The sequence below is a fragment of the Gossypium hirsutum genome, chromosome D05 (assembly GCF_007990345.1).
Source record: "Gossypium hirsutum isolate 1008001.06 chromosome D05, Gossypium_hirsutum_v2.1, whole genome shotgun sequence".
In the NCBI taxonomy this organism is placed as follows: domain Eukaryota; kingdom Viridiplantae; phylum Streptophyta; class Magnoliopsida; order Malvales; family Malvaceae; genus Gossypium; species Gossypium hirsutum.
In genome coordinates, this window is record NC_053441.1 from 39,970,691 (window position 1) to 39,988,009 (window position 17,319).

Here is a 17,319-nt window from a genome sequence, read left to right on the forward strand (position 1 = left end):
CCAAAGGTTCAATGCCTAGAAACAATCACTCCACAACTTTTGCCGTTTCTTCATATCAAATTAATAAGATTATATCGAAAAATGTAATCAATTAAATTGGATACAATGAAACCTCTCGCTTTCCAAAACCCCATCAAGACTCAACCTAATCTTCACTAAAATTTATTTTTAAAGATTTAATTCTGATTTAATTCTCATTAAACACCTAATTCCTCTCCAAAATTCATTAAGAAACACCAAAAATCATTTTCTTCCCGGGAATAGGAAGAAAATGACAAAGATTTCACTCAACCATGTAAAAGTTCTCTTGTAATCGTCGACAAAACATGAATAATCTCCTTTATCTTCTTTAATTGATAGATTTTGGCTCAAAGATTGAAGAAATGTTGAGAAAATTTTTTCTTCCCTTGTTCTTTTCTTGGTTCGGCGTGAAAGAGAACATGAAAACAAACTTTCACTTCTATTTTCCTTCGAAAAAATATAACTAAAATAGCCCTGAGGTAAAATTCCCACATAAACCCCTCAATCTTCTTTCCTTAATAAAATCTAAACCTTAGATTTGTTACTAGACAATTTTACTTTTCTTTCAAAATTTTTTTACCTCCAACCAATTTAATAATAAGTCTCGGTGAAAGTTCACTTTCATGGAATAATACGATATTAATTATTGGAAACCTCTTTGTTTAAATTCCGAAACATCATGTATTTCAACACTAAAATTTTTGAGGCATTATAAGAGGTAATCTTACGTTTCTTACACCGAATGTCCTCTTAAAGTAATTTTGAACATATGGTGTAGTAAGTGCTACACCAATGGCATAGTCATTTTGTTAGGCCCAAAAATACTAAGGGTGTAAATTGGTATTTTAAAATTTTTTTGTATACTTTTCTGAATGATAAGGAAAAGAATAAAAAGCTTAAACAATTTGATTTATAGTGGTTCGACCTCAATTGCCTGCTTCCACTCACTAAATTGATATACCTCAATTAAAGATTTTCCAATTCACTATACTTGAACTGTTACCTTTCAAGGAAAATGTATAACCTTTACAATCTCTATTTTTTTCACAAGGCTTAGATAAAACATTTTCCCCTAATTTTTATGGCCAAAATAGAACAATTGGTGATGTGAAAGAGAGTAAACAAAGTGACCTCTACAAAGCATGTGTTTACAAAAATTAAGCTCCCATAGAAATGAAATGAGAGTGATAAAAGATCTAACAATAAACTCCTAGAGAATATTCACAAGAGAAATGAAAGAATAAAGATTTGAAGACTTTTCTCTTGATCTTGATGCTTGGATATCTCTTTCTTGAGTCTTGAAGTGTTCTTGAAATGTATTTATATTAAGGAACAAGTTTGTAGATTTTATAGTTATTGGGGATGAATCCTAATTGTTGGAAGCAAATTTTAGGCTTAAAAATTATCAATTCAATGTATGTCTCGAGACTTGACAATATGTTTTAGGCTGTTGGAAGCAACTTTTAACCCTTATAAATTATATATTATACAAAATGAGAACCAAGTTTTTGATGACCACAACATGTAAAGAGAAAATAATCGAAATGGCACTCGAAATAACATTGGGCTTATTTAATTACAGATCGATATCTAATACTTATATTCAAGTCCAATTAACATAAGATTTTTGTCTCTCCTCTATTTATGTGGCATAAATACGGATGTTTTCCAGGTTCATTGAAAAAATTCACAATTGATGGCACCAATTTCTTGAGCCTTAATAGAAGTTGAAGATAATTTCCCACCTCAAGTTGAAGAAAATGGATAATAAAATAATTCAACACATTTTTGTGGTTCTTCTTATGATGGAATCTCTCTCATTACATAAAAGAGTTGGAGGATTATCGAGAGCCGAAATAGTGAATATGACATGTACCAACGTAGTGGAGTATAACAAAACTTCGTTGGTTTCAAGTTTCATTGCTGTGATGCAGAAACTCAGTGAACAGATGCGTGAATCAGGTTTTGGAATAGCAGTTTCTGGTTCAGGGTTTGACACTACCCATGGCCTAGCTCAATGTTATGGGGATCTATCATTGGTCGACTGTACATTGTGCTATGCTGCGGGTCGTTCGATTCTTCCTCAATGCTTTCCGTTCAACGGCGCCCGAGTTTTCCTTGATGGGTGCTTTATGAGATCCGGGAATTATAGCTACTATGATGAGTACCTGGGACCTAACGACATGGTAGTCTGTGGGAATGCAAGCCGCAAGGGATTGAGTTTCCAAACATCGGTAAAAGAAGCAGTGTCACATGCGGTGGCTACTGCACTGAAAAACAAAGGCTATGGTAAAGCACAGGTTCCGGTTTCGGGAACAAATGAGACGGTCAATGTTCTGGTCGATTGCTGGCGGACGTTGAACCGAAGTTCTTGTAAAGCATGTTTCGAGAATGCATCGGCGGAGATGTTAAGGTGCTTGCCATGGTCTGAGGGACGGGCACTCTATACTGGTTGCTTCATGAGATACTCGAACATAGATTTCCTCAATAAAGAACTTGCAGATGGAATTTCAGAAGGTAAAAGAATATATAATCGAATCAGAAGTCTGATAGGTTTGAGTTATTTTGCTGGCACTATATGTGACAAAATTCATAAGCTAACTTGATATGTATTCATGAATTTGCAGGAACCGTTATAACTATAGTAATTTCTACCGTCAGTTCGCTTGTTGTTTTAGCTGTTGGTGTAGGTATTGGAGTTTATATCAGGAAACGCAGATACATACAAAAGAAAAGAGGTAAAAGGCTTATTTACTGAATCAAATGTTTAGCTCAGTTTGATCATGCAGTCACCTCAAAAGAATAAAGGAATGTTAGCCAATGTTATCTAAATTATTCAACTCCATTGAATTATTACAATATTGCTATCTGGAATAGTGGTGAGCCTCGTCTTTTGAGGTTCAAATGATGCAGAAAAGTGGGTGAAAGTCCTTCGTGATAGTAACTTGAATTTCAAGTACTCTACCCTCGAGAAGGCTACCGGTTCATTTGACGAGGCAAACAAGCTTGGGCAAGGAGGATTCGGGACCGTTTATAAGGTAGTTGATGTGCTTTGCTTTCTACATTTAACGGGTATTTTATGGTTAATCATTTATCTATCACCTGTAGGGAGCTCTGTCTGATGGAAGAGAGATTGCTGTCAAGAGACTTTTCATTAACAATCGACACCGAGCAGCAGATTTCTACAATGAAGTCAACATCATAAGCAGTGTGGAGCATAAAAACCTAGTGAGATTGTTGGGATGTAGTTGTTGCGGACCTGAAAGTCTTCTCGTTTATGAGTTCCTCCCTAACAAGAGTCTCGATCACTTCATCTTCGGTAAATTTTATTCATGTCGGATACTTTTGATAACGTGTCATCATCCAATTCACTGTAAGTTATTTCTCCCTTTCAAAACATAAATAGATCACTGCAGAGGTAAAGAACTTAACTGGGAAAAGAGATTCAAAATCATCATGGGGACCGTAGAAGGTTTAGTTCATCTTCATGGCAACCCCACGAACAAAATCATTCATAGAGATATAAAAGCCAGCAATATTCTGTTGGATTTAAAGTTCCGAGCCAAAATCGCTGACTTCGGGTTGGCGAGGACTTTTGAGGAAGATCAGAGTCACATTAGCACTGCCATTGCTGGAACATTGTAAGCAAAAGCATCACCATTGTTTTTTTTTTTTCTATTTGTTCTAGGAATGATTTATTATTTAGCACAAAAAATAACTTTTGTTCGACCATCTACAGGGGATATATGGCTCCTGAATACTTAGCCAATGGGCGGTTAACGGAGAAGGCGGATATTTATAGTTTTGGAGTTCTTTTACTAGAGATTGTTACCGGGACGCAAAACAACAAGGGTCAATACACGGATTACTCATACAGCGTGGTTGCCATAGTAAGCTTCAAACATAAACTTTTTTCCTACACAAAGCACCACTTTGTGAGAAAAAAAACTAAAGGTTCCTTGATATTTTCGTGTTTTCATGTGTGGAAACAGGCATGGAAACACTTTCAATTAGGGACAATGGAGGAGATTTATGACCCAAATTTAATGTTAAGTGACGATAACCGAAGCAACAAGAGTGTGAAGAATGAGGTTTCGAGAGTAGTGCATATAGGACTACTTTGCACACAAGAGAGTCGATCACTAAGACCATCAATGTGGAAGGTACTAGAGATGCTAAAAAGGAAAGATGAAGACCTCCCTGCACCAACTCCTCCTCCTTTTATGGATGAAAATACCATGGAATTCAACGACCGCAGTGAGAACGAATGGCATCCCATTAATGCAGCCGGTACTGATTCGATTGCCACTATCACCCATAGTTCTTTTTACCCTAGATGATCTTTAAAGTCAGATCAGACGCAAGTGAAAGAGTATATTGGGGGAAATTAAACCTTCAAAATGATCCCACTAGGTAGAATAAATAATTATAAATGCAATATGATAGTAAAATTACCTAAGCAAGCTAATTCCATTTCAGATGAGAATGGCTAAGCGAGACAACACTGTTCTGTAACTTACAATGAAAAATATTGTTGATTTATATTACTGGAATCTTTATTATTCATGAAATATCCATATTTGATATTTGTGTTTAACATAAATTTGAGCATAAAATATGATTTTAAAAATAATTAAGCATACAAATATTATCTGAATTAAAGCCGGACAACAGATTGTAAGACAATTGCGCTAAGTTCGATTCCGTCTGGTTGCACCTTCGGATTTTCATACTTAGTTTCCTTTGACTAATTATGTGTTTTTCAATTTTATTTTATGAATTTTTAATATTATTTGATAAGGTAGGAAAGTTTTTTCATTTAAGTAAATAAAAATAATCAATAACTTTTATATAATCTTTTCGAAAAAAAATAAATTTTATATGATATTTTAGATTGTTTTATTGTTTTAAATATAAAATATTTTACATCATAAAAGTAAAATTAATTATAAATTAAATAAAAATAAAATTTAATTCGATAGAAGTAACTATGATTTTTAACTTATAAATAAATAAAAAATTTCTACTTTTTTGCTTAATCATATTAGACAATCCTAGTAAAAAAGATTTGTTTCATTAATCGCTTGTTTCTTTTAAATAATTATTTTATCAATTTATTGATTTCTTTTCAACACCCAAAAACAGTACCAATGGATTTAGGCACACAAAGGGTCGAATCTATGCTTTCCATTAAGTTTATTATTTGTTTTTGTCAAATTTTAAATAAAAAATTTCAAGGTTAAATATGTTGTAAGTTTTTATATACTTTTAGATTTGAAATTTAGTCTAAAAAATTCATGAGTGTGAGATTTTGAAATAAAAAAAAATCACTTGATAATCATATATATTTGCTTTAATGTTCCAAAATTTTGATATAACAATATTTAAAATAAATTTTATTTATATTATATTCCCTAAATTATTTAGTAAAAAGATAAGCGAAAATTCAAACATTTTAAAAATGTTTTCAAAGACTTGCAAAACACTCAAAAATTTAACTTATCTTAATATTTTTTTAAAATCAATGTCAAAGTGTTTTAAAAAGTTTAAATTAATTTTATATAAGTCTAGAACTAGATTTCGATACATATTTTAATTTATCGGGATATAAAGAGTTAATAAGCCATTGACTTTAAAAGGGTATTGAAACGTATATATGTTCCTATACATCATGTTTTGGAACATAGGTTTTCTTGTACAACAATTTTCTTATAGCCATTTTTTTATGAAATGTATCGATACATACTTGAGCTTCAAATTAATGCTTTGAACGACTCTAAAACATCCCTAATAATTATAAATGACTACAAATCGCTTTCCTAATATAATTACTCATTAAGAACAAGTCAATATTCAAGAGTTGAACATCCAACAATCAAAGTCAAGAGAAAATCTTCAAGTTCTTCCTTCTTTCTTTTTCTCTTGTACAAATATCTTAGTAGCTTATTGTAATATCTTTTATCACTCTCACTTCATTTCGATTTGAGCTTAATTTTTGCAAACTCATACCTTGTAGATGGTTTCTTTTTTTGTACTTTCTTTCATATCATCAATTGTAATTAGGAAGATTTTAGTTGAGCCACATAAACTAGAAAAGGTTTTAGTTTAAACATAAAATCCAGGAGAAAAGATTCTATCTAAGTCTTAAGAAAAATATAGTATTGTAAAGGATATACCTTCTCCTTGAAAGGTTTCAATTCTTATAATACATTGAAAAATCATTGTTTGAGGTATACCAAAAGTAGTGGAGATAGGCAATTAGGGCCGACCCACTATAAATCAATTTCTCCCAGCTATTCTCCCTTTCTCTTTTATTTTGGAATATTTTTTAGAAATTTTTAAAATACTAATTCACCCAATTGGTATTTTTGGGCCAAACAATATAATAATAATAACATTAAAAATATGGATGTGGATTTTTCTTAAAATAAAAAACACTTATTCGAATTCATCATGATAAAATATTTTTTATGTTAGAATGTTGTCCTTAAGAAAAAAAATGAAGAAATCGTTTACGATATCAACTCTTTAGACCAACTAATGACATTATAAATGGATACGAACCAAATTATGTAAAAAATTTAAAGTATGATCTCCAAAATAAGCAACTCAATTTTGATTGAATCTTCACATTCCAAGGGTTGAATTAATTCACTCGAATCCAATCTAAACTTCAAAAATCAAGGATTATTTCCATAGATGGACCATAGTACCTTCAGTGTAACAGCACATTAACTAGTCCAAAATTTTTCTTCATTAAATTGCCAATTCAAATAAGGTAAATAATTAAATTGCCTAAGTGACAGCCTGCAGTAGCCACTCAACTTCAATCAGCACAACTTGCCTCAACAGTACTTATCTATATAATTTGCACCATATGTTAACCAAATTATAACACATCGTCGTAAAATTTTATAACTAAATTCTTTTAACTTCATTTTTAGTGATGTGTTATCATTTGGTTCATAGATGATGCCTAAGCACCAAAGTTAAGTTCCTGGGCCCTCTTTTAATAGATGTTAAAAAAACGTTGGGTAAATTTGGCGAATGAAAAAGCATCATTTAACATGTTGTGGCCAATAAAAAAGTACCACTCGGCATTCCTTTATAAAATATATCATTTTTCTTTGATAAAATATGTATAAATTATAAAAAATTGTACAAAAATGAAAATAAAATATAAAAATTTAGAAAAATATATACAATCTAAAATATATATGTCAATTATTAAAATTATAAAAATGGAAAGAAATAATATATATAAATAATCTGAAAAATATATGTGAAATAATTAAATGTATATAAAAAATCAAAAAATATATAAAATCTACTCATATACATATAAATTATTAATGTTGACACCATTTTTTTGATAAAACGGGGTCGACTTAGATTTTGAAAATAAAAATTAAAATGGGAGTCGTCACCGATCCTTTTTGATGAGGTGTGATCGGATCACCTCAAAAAGTGGTTGTTTTTAATAAACAATTTGATCTTATTAAAACAACGATTTTGGTCCACGAAATTTAGAAAAACGGGTTCGGGAGTCGGTTACGTACGAGGAAGGATTAGCCTCGTAACGCCCAAAAAATTAGTACCTAGTTGATTAGTTAATGTCTTGAAGTCAAGAATTGAAAACTTTGAAGAATTTTAAAAATATGATCCTTGTATTAAAATGTTAAAAATTTTTGGGAAAAGAAGCATATTTCACGTTAATCGAGAAAAAAACATCATATCGAGTAAGTTAGGACACAATGTCTCGAATTCCCGATACGCGAATCAATGTCAAAATTTAATTATTTAAAAGATATTTAGCTATCTCGGAAAAAAAAAAGAGATCACGACCAGTAAGTTAGGACACGATTTTTTTTAATTCCCGAGATCGTTTAAAACTTGAGTTTGAAAATATTCACGTATTTAGATTTATTGTGAAAATCAAAACCCAGTAAGTTAGGGCATGACTTTCTCAAATCTAAATGCAAAATACTGCCTTTATTATTTTTTTTTAGAAAAAATCCTCATCTCGGGAAAACAACGTGTCATATCCAATGCGTTAGGACACAACGTATTGAATTTCTGATAATGAGTTTTTTATTATATATATTTTTAAAAGAGTAATCTCGATTATTTAGATTCAACGAAGAAAATCAGAACCCAATACGTTAGGGCTCGATTCTCTCGAAGATCCCAAATATCGAGTATTACTTATATTTTTTAAATTTCTTTTTTTTTAATCTGGGTAAAAATTGACGTAATGGAATGACAATTATGATGATGTAAGCAAAATAATACAAGCAAGGGCTACAAAATAAAATAAAGACAAAGACAAACTAATATAGTACGCAATCGCAAGCATATAAGCTGATAGAGGGTTGCGCGCGGATCAAGATCGAGTTGTCAAGTCACGGGAAACTCCTACGAAAACTCTAAACGTTTGGATCTGAAACGAAACAGCAAAACTTAATTAGAATCAATTAGATCTGGAAACTAAAAATTCCCAAATCAATAAAGAACAGCCAAGAATCAAAACACTTATGAATAGATGTTCTTGGAAGCCAAGAACACGAAATTAAGCCCCAAGATTAACTTCCAATCAGCCGAAACTATCAAAGAACACAAAACAACAACTAAATTAAAAATAGATTGCGAAATCAATGGACGCTAGTTCTAGGGATTGGACGGCAAGAAAAGGGGGATTTTTGTGAATCAAAAACGTTTCTTTATGTCCAAGGAAGTGCCGAATCAGATCTTGAAGTTTTGAATGGCTGAAACGAAACAAGAACAATTAATCCCAAATTATTCAACAAAACGGCACAAGCAGAATTTAATAAAGAAGAATGAACAGCAAAAGAATAAAGAAAAGTCCTAAGAAGCCTTGAAATCGATAAAGATTTCACAACTCCCTTCAAACAGCTCTAATCTCCCTTCCAATGAAGAACAATGGCAAGAAGAAGGCTGAAGATGGCTCCCACAATCAAAAAGATTGTTAAAACTACTTCTAAAGAAAACTCAAGAGAAAATTCTTGAAGAACTCAAAAAGAATTTTCACTCAAAACAAATCTGAAATTTTCAATGTAATTGTAATGTGTGTAACAAGGCTGGTCAGCCATGCCTATAAATAAGCCTTATAACTATTTCCTAATCTCATTAGGAAAACTTAAAAAAACCTAATTAACAATTTAAGAGGGAAATTCGGCCAAGTCATTTTAATGGGCTGCTTGGGCCGAATTTTTATATATAATACTCCTAAAGTCTAAAAATTAAATTAAACAATTAAAATTTTTACAAATTGGGCCACTTTAACAATTTGGCCTAATTTTCAACTAAGTATGGTTTGACTTCTTAGTTGGGCTTAGAATCCTCTTATTGGGCCTTGCCTTCAAGAACTTGGGCATGTAGTCCATCTCCTACCGAAATTGGCTCGTTGATGCTCGTAACGGAGATCCAATGCGCTTTGGCTGCAAGATTCGATTTCTTGGACCAAGATTTCCAAGATTTGAAATCTTGATTTTCTTGATTCTTGAAATCGCTCCAAACAGCAAAATTGGGTCAAGATTCAGTTTCTTGATTTTCTTGAAAACAAAAAAGTGAATCTTGATTTTCTCTTTCTTTCGTATACGCATCTAAGGCCTTTGTGACTCGTATCATAAGCAATAAAATTAAAACATTCTTTCAAAACAAATAATGAAAATGTAAATAATGAAATAAACAAAGAAAATGTATAAAACTATAAAAATATAAAAGATATATATATGTGTATATACATAAAATTATGGAAATATGAAAAATATATGTATGTACATATTTTAAAATTATTATATAACATATATATATATAAGTAAGCATATACATATATACGTATGTAACTATCGTAAAATATAAAAAGTATATATATAGGTATATATATGAATCATAAAATATAAAGAACATATATAAAATACATATTTAAAAATATGAAGAATATGTAAGTATATATATTTATGAAAATAAAATACATATATAGACATGTATATAGATATGTATAAAAATTATGAAATATAAAAATATATATAGGTATGTATATGTATATATAGATAGATTATAAAAATATGCATATTATATATATTATATAAAAACACATGTATGTATATATAACGAAAATTTCAAATTTAAAAAATATAAATGAGCAAATAACAATAACAATAATTAATAATAACAGCAATAATATGAAATTTATTCAGAACGTAAACAAATAACCAAAAGGACTAAATTAAACTTTAAAACGAAAGTCGGGGTTTAAATCTACAAATAAATAAGGGGAAAGGACTATTCTGAACACGCGCGAGACATGGAGGGACTAGAAAGGAATTTGTCCTTCTCCTTTAAAATGACGTGGTTTCAGAAGGGACTAAATTAAAAAATGAAAAAAATCATAGGGAAAAATTTAAAAAAACTAAAAGACTTGATTATAAAACCATTACAAAGTGGAAGGGCTAAAAGTGCAATTAGCCCATCCCTTGAAAACACGCGGATCCCCCTGGAGTGGGTCGAGTCGGCCAACGAGTCAGGTCAAAACGGAGCCTTTTTGGTGCCTGAGAAGGCTGCCCAAAACGACATTGTTTTGGAAGCCTATTTAAGCTAAAATTTTTTCAAAAATTTCATTCTTCCCACTTTTTAGAAAAAAATTCACAAAACACTCTCCCCCACTCCAGAAATCGGCCAAGGTCCGGCCAAGGAACCGGTAGTCGGCCGCCGGTCACTGGCGCCGCCATACACGGCGGCCGAAAAGCTAAAAAGCCTCCATTTTTCTTTCGACGCACTCCTTGGGGCCTCCGAACACTTCAGTGACGGCAAATAGAGGTAAACTCCTCCCTTTTCTTATTATTTCGAAATAAAAAAAGAAAATAAAAGCCAAAAAATCACCTTAAAAACTTCTGCTTTTTATTTCTTTTTTTAATTTTTTTCCCAAAATCTCTCATTTACAGATGCAAAGATCGGTCTCTTTAAAACTGATTTCCCCCATTTACAATCGGTTTTCAATCGGTTTTTATACCCTTTGTACTGCGGTTTGCTTTCTTTTATTGTTTGCAGGTAACTGATGTTGATGGAGCAGGTGGGTGATGGTGACAGGTGGCGGCAATGTCAGAGGGTAGGGCAAGTGGACGTGCAGCGCTAGGCTAGGGTTTCAGAAAATTGAAACCCTAGTTTGACTATTAGGAATTTGGGTATTGGGCCTGGTTGGACTTGGGTTTGGGTATTGTAACTAGGTTCTGGGTTTTGGGTATTAGGTTTGTTATTGGCCCCGGGTCAAAAATTGGGCCCTACATCTGCCCCTCTTTGCTCATTGTCGTGTAACGAGAATAAAGCAAAGACATCAAAAGGGACCATTTTTTGCCCGGTGTTGCTGAATCTTGACTTCTTCTAGTGCTTCTCTTCCTCAAGTAGTTTTACTCCAATCCACTGTGTCGTGTTGCTTCAATCCACTCCACTGCACTTCAGAGAGATTTGACTTGTAGCTTCAATCTTCTTCACAGCAACTTTCGGTGGACGAGATTCGTGGTTTTAGTCTGTTCCACTGTAACATCAGGGAGATAAGACTTGCTATGATAAATTTAATCTGACCTACTACAACTTCAGAGGTATAGGATTTATCATTTTAATCCGCTCCAGTACAACTTCAGGGAGATAGGATTAGTAGCTTAAATTTGCTCCATTGCAAATTCAGGTAGATAAGGTTTGTTATCTTCAGTCTGCTCTACTGCAACTTCAGGGAGATAAAACTTGTCATGGTGTGATCCGCTCTACTGCAACTTTAGAGAGATAAGATCTGTCATTTTAATCCGCTTCACTGTAACTTCAGGAAGATATGATTGATTTCTTCAATCTACTCCACTGCAACTTTAGGGAGATAAGATTGGATGCGATCTGCTCTACTGCAACTTTAGATAGATAAGATCTGTGGTTTTAATACACTCCACTGCAACTTCAGAGAGATAGGACTAGTAACTTCAATCTACTCCACTGCAACTTCAGGGAGATAAGATTGGATGCAATCTGCTCTACTGCAACTTCAAAGAGATAAGATCTATGGTTTTAATCCACTCCACTGCAACTTTAGGGTGATAGGACTAGTAACTTCAATCTGCTTCACTACAACTTCAGGGAAATAAGATTTGTTGGCTTTAATCTTCTCCACTGCAACTTCAGGGAGATAAGAATTGTCATCTTCGATCTACTTCGTTGCCAATACAGGAAAACAAGATCTGATGCTTTCAGTCTTAACTCTAGGGAGATAAGATTTGTTGTTTTTCGATCTGCTTCGCTGCCAGTACAGGAAGGCAAGATATGCTATCTTCAGTTTGTTTTACTACAAACTATTGTGTCTTTGATCTGCTTCACTGTCAATACAGGAAGGCAAGATCTGCTATCTTCAATCTGCTCCGCTGTCAGTACAGTAAGGCAAGGCTGGTGTCTTCGATTTGCTTCGCTGCCGGTACATGAAGGCATGATCTGCTATCTTCAATCTGCTCCGCTGTCAATATAGGAATGAAGGCTAGTGTCTTCGATCTGCTTCGCTGCCAGTACAGGAAGGCAAAATTTACTATCTTCAGTCTGCTCTGCTGTCAGTACAGGAAGGCAAGGCTGATGTCTTCGATCTGCTTCGCTGTCAGTACAGGAAGGCAAGATCTGCTATCTTCGATCTACTTTGCTGCCAATACAAGAAGACAAGATCTGCTATCTTCGATCTACTTCGCTGCCAATATAGGAAGACAAGATCTTCTATCTTCAATCTGCTCCGCTGTTAGTACAGGAAGGCAAGGCTGGTATCTTCGATCTGCTTCGCTGCCAGTACAGGAAGGCAAGATCTGCAACTTCATTGATTTATTCTCTGGGGAACATGACCTGTATGTTCTATTTTATGAACCTAATTGTGCCTAGTGATTAGGATAACATGGTCAGAATGAATCAACTGCTCCTAACTAGACGTGTATAAATGACATTTGAATGAATGCAGAATGTCATGAAGATGATTTCTTAATGTTTGAGTTGTTATTCCTCGTTCTTTATCAAGGTTTCATTACCAACACGTCAGAATGCTATCTTGCTCGGCTGGTAAAACTCATTTCTTACTTAATCGGATTACCCCCACTGTAATCTCCAGAGTTCTATTCGCTGTAATCTTCAAGGTTAAGTCTATTATAATTTTAGGACACCATCTTCCTCCCACTCGGTGATTACTGCTTGTTTGTTCATTGAAGCTTTGTCACCGACACGATATCTTGTCATTTTGTTCCATCAATGTTTGGACAACAAAATCCGAAAGGATAGTCTGAATTTAGACTTTTCCTTCTCAGACATTTTAACATTTGAACTTGGTGTGTTCTAAACAATAGTCCTGTTTCAGGTTCCTATATCATTTCAAAACTTCTAGAGTAAATATGAAAAACTTCCATTGTGAAAGTATTATTAGTCCATTAATCATTATTCCAATGCAACATGCTTGCAAAAGGATCATAACCATGGATAAAAATAAAATTGATTTGGAAGCACAACTCGAAATGAACAAATTATCAAGAATAAAAGGGGAATTGATTGAGAACACGTATCTTGAGAAAGAAGTGTTCCAAGAACAATAAATTCAATAAATAGTATGAAGGTTATGTGCCCCAGATATCGCAGCTTAAACTTCTTTGTACAAAATTTCTAAAGACCTTTCTGAGTTTGACATGTGTTTAGGAGATCTATTGGACTTTGTCGATGCCCCAAGATGTTGCCTACCCTTTCCTGTTGATTCAGGTATAGCAAGATCATCACATGCCTCGATCTGATCAAAATTTGAGCTGCTCTGATCACCTCATGCCCCAATTTGATCCAAAATTTGAGCCTCCCTTTTCGGGTTTTCAACTCAAATCCCCTTTGGTCTCAAGGCGCCCTTTGCGGGTTTTTACCTTGGCCTCTCCTTTTTCTTTTTTCTTTTCTCTTTTTCTTTCTTTTTTCTTCTTTTTCTTTCTTTTTCCTTTTTCCTTTTTTCTTTTTTTCTCTATTTTTTTATTTTTTATTGAATCTGAACTCATAGGATTAGGCATGTCCTTGTTATCCCTTCTGGTCAAGATTGACGCTTTTCCAGATAAGGCATTTCACATAAGGTTCTTCCCAGCTTAGCATGAAACTCTTTTGGTATGGAAAGGATCTTCTTCAATACCAAGTCCTTTTCATGGAATTCTCTAGGGCGAACTTTTTTTATGAGCTCGTATTATTTGCTTTTGGCGCATTTGACCATGATGGATAACTTTGAACATTCCTCTTCAATCAGGATTGGATCCAAAAACTCAGAGAGAAAGAATCTCGTCTTCAATAAGCAAAATCGTGATAGGCCCAAGAGAACGGCATTGCCCCGGAAGAGTTTTTTTTGCCTCCAATGCTCTGTTCACTTTGGGGCGACATAGTGTTGATTTTGAATAGCCCGTAAACTTTTGATGCTGTGCTGTTGTTTCGGTTACAATGTCGGTGCTTAACCCGGACATGACCATACAAAGATATCTTTGAACTCTTAAAGTAACTTAATGAGGTCTTGCTTCGTTCCTTCGGTTATGCATGTTCTAATTTTTACTATTTTTCCCTTCTCCAAGGTCACAATCTCCATTGTCTCTTCATGAGGTAAAATTTGTTTCTCTTCCTGTTTTACCATCCACAAGAAGTCCGGAAATAGGCTACAATCTATGTCATCTTCAAAATTATGAGATCCCTCTAAACACATGTCTCGCTCAAAAGGAGATTCTGAGTCTGTAGCAGCGTCACTCATGTCGTTGATATTCAGGGACCTATTGTAGGTACAAAAATATATATATAAAATTATGTACAATATGATTACGAATGAATGCAATAATGATTTGGAAGGAAATCTAAAAGAATGAAAGAATCAACAATAATTATTCGTAAAGAATGAAAGAATATTGTCTCAAAAATGATCGCAAAGATGCATTTCATTAAAATAACGACGTTCAGAAATGAGCCTATTTCACAAAAGAGTTCTTATTGTCTCTAGGATAAAAACAACAAGTTTGTTTTGAATATTACTCTAAGTAGGCTCTAAATACTACAGGGATTTCTTCTGCAGTCCAACTATTTAGAACACTCCCAGGTTTATAAAGGTGGATATCTAACAAGGTCCCCTTTCAATTGTCTTCATGTACAGCACTGATGTGAAAGCTTCCCAACACTTCTTCCTACATCGCATTCACCCCATTATGACTGGGTAGTGGATTTTCTACACTGGATGAATCATTAAATTTGACAACGCCCATACTAATAAGCCTTTCAACCATTTTTTTAAAGGCAATGCAATTTTCTATGGAATGCCTCGTAATTCCCACATGATAATCACAGTGTGCATTCGCGTCGTACCATTTGGGGTACGAAGGTTATGAGGGTTTTGAGTAGAAAGGGGCAACAACATACGCATCGAATAAGCTTTGATATAGCTCCTTATACGACATCGGAATTGGCATGAACTGAAGCTTCTCAGTATTTTGTCTTGTTCCGGATTCTTGTCTTGATGAACCTTGTTGGTTAACGACCATTTTTCTTGGCTGATTCATCGTAATCGATTTTGAATAACCCTTGTTATATGTACTCGTGTTGTTTACCTCATTTTCCTTTTTCTTCCAGGTTGACCTTTTGTTATTCTCCTCAGCATCAATCTTTCCGCTCCTTATGGCACTTTCGATCATCTCACTATTCATGACTATGTCAGAAAAACTTTTTGTGGCACTTCCTGACATATGTGTGACGAACGGAGCTTTCAGTGTATTAATAAAGAGCATTGTCATTTCTCTTTCCAAGAGTGGTGGCTGAACTTGGACTGCAATCTCCCTCAACCTTTGTGCGTATTGCCTAAAACTTTCATTCGGCTTCTTTTCTAAATTTTGTAGGGTGATTCTATCAGGGACCATATCTGCCACATGACAGTACTGCTTTATAAATGTTTGTGCTAAATCCATCCAAGAACTAATCTGAGCACGGCTCAATTGATTGTACCACTTAGATGCTGCCCCTGTGAGGCTATCTTGAAAGCAGTGTATGAGCAGTTGGTCATTGTTAACATATCCAGTCATACGCCTACAGAACATGGTGATATGAGCTTCAGGGCAATTGGTCTCGTTGTATTTCTCGAATTTCGGCATTTTAAACTTGTGGGGGAATACCAAATCCGGTACCAAACTCAAATCTTTAGCATCAATCCCCTGATAATTCTTCATACTTTCTATAGCCCTAAACTTTTCTTTGAGCCATTTACATCGTTCCTCCAGTTGTTTTGGCAATTATTCATTTGTTTTCTCTTTTTCAGCCATTTCATCGAAATCGGGGACGATGAGATTGGTAGGGTTCTCTCCTGGGTTAGAACCTACTCCAGTTTGGAAGTTCATTGGCATTGAGGTGCCAGTCTGAAACTGCTGAGGTCTGATTGTAACGGAGGATTTGTGTGGGTACATCTCAGCTTAAGTCTGCACATGCGGAGGGGTAAACCCTAGAGGGTAGAGGGGTCCATCATTATTTCCTTCTTTAGCATTAACCACAAGGTCCTTTCCCTTAATGTTTCCCCCAGCCAACAGCTGCGTTAACCGAGCCATCATGTTATTCTGAGACTCCAGCATCTTTTCTGTCATATCTTACTGAATTTTTTCTAGCCGCTCTTGCATTTGGTCTTGCATCTCTTTTTGGAGCTGTTCGAGCCTTTCCATTCTTTGATCCATGTTTTTCGATTTTGCCCAATTATCGTAAGGGTGTTGGTTTTCCAGGTTAATTGAAACAATTTTATTCAATTAGGGTCTTTTAATGGTCGTTAATGCATATGATGTCATGTAATGCAAATGCATGAAATGAATGCAAAAGAGACGTTGATTCTTAGTTTAATTCTATTAGAACAACTTTAGAAAACAAATCTCTTTACATAAAGCGGATATATATACGGCTTTGCCCTCATAGGCGGAGACATTCGACCCCCTTCTTCATTCGAGCGTTAAGATAAATCTCACGAACTCTTCAAAAGGGATGTCTCTTCTATCTTCTTTTTGCTTGATCAGGGCCGCGACTCGTTACTCACTCATCCTCGTGATGCTCGTTGCCTTCTCTTTAAGAAAGTTCAGTGACTCTCGAATAATCTTTGTCATCTTGAATCCTCGGGCAACGGAGCAATAGTCGTGTAGTCATCCATTAAACTATCACGTTTTCTTGGACTATATTCGGACAACCGTATTATCATCCACTTTATCAAGAACCCTATTTTCTTATGACAAGCTCTCTATTTAACAACTGAAC

The 17,319-nt window shown here is 34.3% G+C and overlaps 1 protein-coding gene across 1 annotated transcript; it reads left to right on the forward strand.

Annotated features, from left to right (window-relative positions):
- Window positions 1–1,707: 1,707 nt before the first annotated feature.
- On the forward strand, window positions 1,708–4,619 carry LOC107903844 (cysteine-rich receptor-like protein kinase 2). Its single transcript, XM_016830013.2, has 7 exons — window positions 1,708–2,538; window positions 2,649–2,759; window positions 2,920–3,059; window positions 3,130–3,340; window positions 3,428–3,662; window positions 3,761–3,911; window positions 4,014–4,619. The coding sequence occupies exons 1-7, from the start codon at window positions 1,782–1,784 to the stop codon at window positions 4,359–4,361; spliced, it is 1,953 nt and encodes a 650-aa protein (XP_016685502.2). The 5' UTR covers window positions 1,708–1,781; the 3' UTR covers window positions 4,362–4,619.
- Window positions 4,620–17,319: the final 12,700 nt, after the last annotated feature.

What these genes read in the sequence shown, in the direction of transcription:
- LOC107903844 (XM_016830013.2), top strand. Translation starts at nt 1,782, where the DNA reads ATGGATAATAAAATAATTCAACACATTTTTGTGGTTCTTCTTATGATG. An exon ending in TGCAGATGGAATTTCAGAAG is followed by an intron (nt 2,539 to 2,648) that starts GTAAAAGAATAT and finishes ATGAATTTGCAG; the next exon opens with GAACCGTTATAACTATAGTA. An exon ending in GATTCGGGACCGTTTATAAG is followed by an intron (nt 3,060 to 3,129) that starts GTAGTTGATGTG and finishes TATCACCTGTAG; the next exon opens with GGAGCTCTGTCTGATGGAAG.